Genomic DNA, 7,104 nt, shown 5'->3' on the forward strand with positions numbered 1-7,104 from the left:
GATTATAAGCTCCTTGAGGGCAGGGACTGTCTTTTGCTTTTTTTATATCTCCAGAGCCTGGCACATAGTAGGCACTTAAGGAATACTTATTGATTGATTACTTGAAATGGAGTCCAGAGTGTAGTGTGTGTGTGTGTGTGTGTGTGTGTGTGTGTGTGTGTGTGTGTAAGCTCTTGCAACTGTATCCTTGACCCATCACTGAGTTTCCTGAATAAAGCATCTTCTGGAAACTTGACAAATGATACATAGCTTATTAAATATATCAAAGCAACAAGAAAAGAAGGAAAGTTGATGACCTCGAAGGTTCCTTCCAGCTTTAAGTCTATGATTCTTGACCTATGCCGATCATTAGTAAGAGAAGGGGTGTGGGGGGAGGAAGTTGGAAACTTCTGGGGAATGAGGATATGAAAAATGTCATGCCAAGAATGTTAAGGCTTGGCTTTCTAGCCAAGGGCCTGGATATCAGATTGACTTCCTCTGGGGAAGGGGGCTCAGTAACGCAACAAAGGCAGGAGAGAACCACACAGAGGCTAGATGGAAACCAAGACCCACCTGGGCACTGCACTGGAAGTCAAAAGACCCGAGTCCCAATGCCCACTTTGCCACTAACTAACTGCATGGCTTTGGACAAGTAACTGCACATTTCTGGGTTTCTCTATTTCATCTTCTATACAATGATGGGCTTGGGGGAGCTTAGACAGCATGATCGCTAAGGTCCCTTCTGGTTCCACATCTATGATCTTATGATCTTATAGACAGAGACCGAGAGCTCTTAGACATGGACCTGACTAAACTGTGCGTCTGGGTCTGGTCCCCAGGGGGAAGACAAGGGGCCTTCTATCTCAGAAGGTGTGATCCTTACTGTCTCATACTCAGTAGGGACCAGCTGGAAAAGGAAGAGCAGAATGGAGGAGGAGGTGACCAGAGTTTCTTTACTTGCTGACTTGACACCCAGCATCTGAGTGGTAATCTGAAAAGGAAGGGAGGGCCTGATAAACGTGACACATACAAGTGAGGATTGTACGGGACGGGCTCATTTCTCCCCTTTGAGTGTCACAGGCTGCATCCTCACCATGAATTCCTACCACAAATGGGAAGAAGACCAGAATTATCCTGCTTCGGACAAGTCCCAGCAAGCTGGGAGCTCACAGGGCACAGGTACCAGGCACGGGTCCCCAGTGTCTCCAGGGGCTTCCTAACATGGGGAGGCAGGATATTAGGAGTCACTTGTACTCTTATGGGTCCAGCCTCTCCTTTTTCTTTTGATTTACCCAGCTCCAGAACCCCCACAAGAGTTGCCCAGGGCCCTACAGGGAAAGAAAGTGCTAGCCTATCCCCTTGACTCTAAGATTAAGGCAATCCCACCCCGTCTCTCCCTACTCCAGAAATGGGACCCAGGTGGCCTTGGGTCTCCTCTGGTTGGGTCGGGCTTGTAAGTTTTAGTATTCTTGTGAGGGTGTCTCTAGGATCCTTATTTCCTGTTTTCCCTCAGGCTGGTGGAGGAAACTGCTTCCCAGAGATCTGCCCTCGAAATCTGTCTTCTTGATGCTAGCTGTGATTCTATTGCTGTGGGTTCTCCTCATTGTGGTGCTGGTCAAGGGTGAGAATACCAGGGGGGAGGGAAGCTTGATAGCTGACGGCCTCCATGGAGTGTGGGTTGCGGGGTGGGGTGAGGAAGGAGAAGAGGGAGGAGAGAAACTTAATCAGGCTTGAGCGCAGGTGCTAGAGGCCTTTAGAGCATTGCTCCCCATTCTAGGTGCCCTTCCCTTCTCCTGGGTCTCACCAACTCACTCCTCCTAATTATCTGTCTTCATTGTCCTGCTCCTTTCCCAGCCCTGACTGAGCTCTGTAAGTCACGATGAGTGGGGATCCTGTACAAGTGTGCATATGTGAATGTGTATCTCTGTATGTATTTGTACACATTTGTGTCCATAGGCTCAAAGACTTCCCAGGAGCTGAATCAGCTGAAAAATGAAGTGAGAACTAATGGTAGGTGGGGTCAGATGCCTGGGGCAATGTGGTCCAGATAGCCCTTTGCAACCCCTGGTGGGGTACAATCCCATGAATCTGTGGAACTAAGGAACTATGGGTGGATCTTTCCAGCTTCTATCCAGACAAAGGATGTGGGGCAACTAAGAGAGGACATCGCTGCTGCCCGGAAAAATGGTGAGAAGAAACAGAGTGGTGGGAGCTAAGAAGGATGGATTGAAGAGGTGGAGAGAGAGAGAGAGAGAGAGAGAGAGAGAGAGAGAGAGAGAGAGAGAGAGAGTGCTGAGGACACAGAAGGAGAGGAAATCTGGCTCACCTTGTTCCAGATCCCTCTTCTGTTACTATGCCTAGGCTCTGCCTTGTGGACTGACTTGGGGAACTGGGAGAATAAAGTGAGTGAGTCCCATGCCAGGCTGCTGAAACTAGAAAGCAAGCACAATGAGTTCAGCACCCAGAGTAAGTCCTCTTCCCAGAAACAGAAGCCTCAGCCACCCCTCAAGGCCAAGGTTATTCCCTAGAGCCCGCCCCACTTTTTGGACTTTGTTTTATCCATCTCTGCCAGACCTCTCCACATCAGACCCTGCTGCATGTCCCCACACCAAGCGTCTTGGACAGTCCAACATGGATCCTGCTGAGCATTCCCATAATAACCTACCCTAACCCCTTCCTGACAACCTCACTGGCTGTCCTCAGAATCAGTCCTCCCAGAAACCCACTGGAGGGCTTGCCAAATATCTTGATGCTTCCACCAGACATCGCCACACTCACTCTTTTGGACACACTCCTCTTTCCCCACTCAGTGACTCAGGCCCTGGCAGAGGCCGGGAAGGACCGACAGGACATTCGCAGCGAGATGTTCCGGGCTGTGGCTGCTGTGAAAACTGAGAACAGTGAGTTGATTCAGCCAAGAGATGCTTGACCGTGGGTTGGAGCTGCTTGGACTGAGGGAAGCTGGAGTAGGAGAAATGGGTATCAGAGACCCTCAAAGGGGCCTGGCCTTAGACTTAGCTGTCTGATACTTGCTTCTCATGGATCCAAGGACAAGGCTGCAGCTCTTCCCCATGGCTGTCCCATTGGGTGGTACCTCTCCATCCTTAGCACTGATCTCTCAGCATACTCAGGGTCCTGCTGGGGCCCTAGATTTACAGAGCCTGGCTTAGCAGCCAGGCTTAGTATGGTCTCCAGGGGTCCATGGTAGCTCAGGAGTCATCATTCAGCATCCTTCCTTGACTTCTCACAAGGGGATGGATGCTGGGATACAGCACAGGAAGGGAGACCCCTTTCTCAGACTAGAAAGGAGGGGGGTGGTCTGTCTTGTCCCTGGAGCAAACTCTAAGTACCATTCCCAGGCTCCTGCTCCCCATGCCCTGATTCCTGGCTGGCTTTTGAGGGTTCTTGCTACTTCTTCTCCACCACAAAATATCACTGGGACAAGTCACAACAGAACTGTGCCAAGATGCAATCACACCTGGTTATTGTTAACAACCTTGAGGAACAGGTAGAAACTAGAGAGCAACATGTGCTCGGGGACAGACCCTAGGGGAGCCTATGGCTTTAGAGGGATGAGACATGGCACCTGGGGGAGCCACTGTCCTGGGGGAAGGGAGGTAAGACATTTCACTTGCCCTCAGGACATCCTTGGTTTGAGGAGAAAGAGATGATACCTGCACTCTCAGCTCCTACCCTGAGGGGATGGGGAAGAACTGCCCCTGTCCCTTGATAGCCCTTTATACAATGGGAAAACCTGGCCCCTAAAGTAGCCACCAGTGTGAATCAAGGAGATATATGTCCTGGGGAGGGTGGAGATCATGCTTCCACTGATAGCTCTTACTCTTTGCTAAGACCTTCCTGACCCAGAACACCAAAGGCTTGGGTTACTGGATTGGACTCACAGCAACTCGTGCCAGAGGAAGGGTCAATGGGTACACGTGGATTGATGGGACCAAACTCACTTTCAGGTAAATGTTTTCCCCAGGAACAGAGGGTGAAGCTCTCAAGGCACACACTCATAGGTCCTAATCATTGCACAGAGTCTGAAGGCCCATTAAATAGGCCACAGAATGTCCAAAGTTGAAGGACTCTTTCCTGGAAAACTAATATGGGAGCAGCTAGGTAGCACCAGCCCTGGAGTCAGGAGGACCTGAGTTCAAATCTGGCCTCAGACACTTGACACTTACTAGCTGTGTGATCCTGGGCAAGTCACTTAACCCCAATTGCCTCACCAAAACAAATAAACAAACAAAAAAGAAACTAATATAAAAAAAATCCAAGTTGGAGGATCCTTCAAATATAAATCAGAGTATCAGAGCTTGAGAGGCCTTAGAACATAGATCATTGAAAAGAAGACCTTAGAGGGACTTTAGACCATACCACATATACTATGTCAGCACTGATAAGGATTGGAGAACAAAGAATATGGAATATTCAACCTAAATGAGATCTTAGAACATAGAGCACGGAACACTGTAGCATAGAATATCAGAGCTGAGAGGGACTTTAAAACACAGGATGTTGGAGGTAGGGCCTTTAGAACATGGGATGTCCGAGATGGGAGAGCCCTTAGAACACAGGATGCCAGAGGTGGGAAGGTCATTAGAATATAAGTTAGTTCCTTCAAGTCATCAGGTCTAAACAAATGACCTCCCCAGGCACTAAAAGCACAACCACCACTTGTTGAGTGATCTGGTGTAGTGGATGAGATACGAATTGATTCAGAAGACCAGAGTTTGAATTCAGCCTCTGCCTCTCACTCCTGATGTGAAAAATCTCTTTCTTTTCCCAGACTTTACTTACATCATTATTAGGGGAAGGGACCAGCACAGATTATCTCTAAGGTCTTGTCCATTTTTCATCTGATAACATTATGACCTTTGAAAAAAATTATGAAGAATAGGAGATTTACCTTAGGACCAGAGAGTAGCAAATGTCCTGATTTTTAAAAAAAGAAAGGAAGGTGGAGTCTGTAAATTATGGGCTGGTGAACTTGACTTTGACTCCCGGGCGAGATTCTATCATGCATTATTGAAGGAGTAGTTTGTGAGTTGGTATAAAAAGAGAAGCTGGGAATTCCTAATGAAGGCTCTCCTGAATGGTCTCTGAGGTCCTGTTCAACTTTGAGATTCAGTGATCTTGTGATAGTGAAGAAACTAGAAAGCAGAAGAACTGGGGCAAGGGGAGGGACAAGGAGCAAGTATTCAAAGGGCTGTCATATGGAAGAGAAGCTGAATTTTTTTCTGCTTGGCCCCAAAGAACAGAGCCAGGAGTAGAGGAAGAAAGGGGGCACATTTCGGATTTAGAGAAAACTTGCAAATAATGAGAGCTCTCCCAGAGTAGAAGGGCTGAGATATACAGTGAGGTCCCAATTAGTGTGAATAAATGAATGTGTGAAGTGATTACATATATTAGAATCCACACTATTTGACAACTACAATTATGTGAAATATGATTATTGGAAATCTGAATATGTGCCCATTTCAGGGGATTCATTATTCTCATGAATTGGGACCTAGCCATTGTGAGCCCTCCACCTAAGCCTTGGACGTCTTTAAGCAAATGCCAGATGACTCTTTTTAAGGATGCTGAAGAACTGGACATTATGTTAGAACTTTGAGTCCCCTTCTGAGAGAGAAAGAAAGAAAAAGAGAGACAGAGACACAGAGAGACACACACAGAGACAGAGAGACAGAGGCAGACAGAAACAGAAAAGAAACAAAGAGAAACAGAGAGAGAAAAAGAGAAGAGAGGAGAGAGAGAGAGAGAGAGAGAGAGAGAGAGAGAGAGAGAGAGAGAGAGAGACTGACTCTGTGATTCTTAGTGGGTCATTCCAGACATCCCTTGGGAATTGCGGACAAGAAGAGCAGATGGCTTTTTACTTGTCCCTTTCTGTTCTATCATTCCCTCCCAAGTGTGTAAGGTCCCCAAGTTTGAAAGTACCAGCAGGTGTCCTATGTCATTTACTAGAATTCCAGGACACCACTGACTTTTGGCTTGGTGTGAGTCTGGAACATAGTGTCTTCTGTTATCATGCTTATGGAACCTCCTGCTTCCTTCCACCCATATAGCTACTGGAATGAAGGGGAGCCCAATGATTCAAGAAGAAATGAGAACTGTGTCATGATGCTTTACTCGGGTCGATGGAATGATGCACCTTGTAACAACCTCAATGACAACTGGATCTGTGAGAAGAGGCAGCAGTGCTGAGCTGAAACCTACTGTCCAGGCTTGGTCTGGCCCAGAGAAGGGACAATAAAAGATTTTCTCTTCTTCCTCCCAAGAATGGATTGTCTAAGGATCCCTGTCTTCTCTTCAAACTGGGAACTCCCTAATGGTTGTTTTCCACTTCAAATTGCCTGAAGGACAGGCCTCAATCTCTCTCTCTCTCTCCCTCCCTCTCTCTCTCACTCTCTCCCTCCCTCTCTCTCTCTCTCTCTCTCTTTCTCTCTCTCTCTCTCTCTCTCTCTCTCTCTCTCTCTCTCTCTCTCTCAGATTTTGATAGGCAGGAATGATGGTCACATATAATAAGACAAAATTTAACAATGTGTTTTTAAAATTAATTAAAATTAGGTTTTATAAATTAATTACTATCGCACCAGTTTGGGCAGTAAGCATCTATTATTTATTAATATTAAATACCAATAAAAGATTGACCACATATCCCCCTAACTTCTCATTGTTTCAGGACATCAGACATACACTGTCCTAAGAGGAAGGGCCAAACCAAGAGCACATCCCAGGAGAGAGAGAGAGAGAGAGAGCGCGCCTGGCATGGCCAAGGATTTTTATCCTCTTTTGACAGAAGCAGGTCATTATACATTGATAAAAGCTAATGGGTTTGCCTCATTCAATTCCATTGCTTGGCATTACTTGAGGATGGTCTAAATTAAAATGAACTCTACAGGTGACATCAGGAAAAGACCCTCACTCAAGTTCCTTATGGGAAAGTTCGTTATCTATTTGATTCCATCACTGAGCTAGACAAAAGAATCAATCTCCATTTCTTTTGTTCCCTTGGGTTTGTCAAAGACAAGATCTGAACTTTCTGGAGCTGGGGGGGGGGAAGGGAGGCGAAGCACTGAGAAGCTGATCTCTGGGTCCCCCAAGAAATCCATTATTAAT

General features: G+C 46.7%; 1 protein-coding gene across 1 annotated transcript; it reads left to right on the forward strand.

The window, feature by feature from the left end:
- The first annotated feature begins 778 nt into the window (after window positions 1-778).
- On the forward strand, window positions 779-6,608 carry CLEC4G (C-type lectin domain family 4 member G). Its single transcript, XM_043990284.1, has 10 exons — window positions 779-849; window positions 1,052-1,158; window positions 1,493-1,600; window positions 1,936-1,989; window positions 2,104-2,166; window positions 2,341-2,445; window positions 2,790-2,879; window positions 3,339-3,487; window positions 3,832-3,947; window positions 6,051-6,608. Exons 1-10 carry the CDS (start codon window positions 779-781, stop codon window positions 6,187-6,189), a joined length of 1,002 nt encoding a protein of 333 aa, XP_043846219.1. The 3' UTR covers window positions 6,190-6,608.
- Window positions 6,609-7,104: the final 496 nt, after the last annotated feature.

This window comes from Dromiciops gliroides, chromosome 1 (genome assembly GCF_019393635.1).
Source record: "Dromiciops gliroides isolate mDroGli1 chromosome 1, mDroGli1.pri, whole genome shotgun sequence".
Lineage (NCBI taxonomy): Eukaryota > Metazoa > Chordata > Mammalia > Microbiotheria > Microbiotheriidae > Dromiciops > Dromiciops gliroides.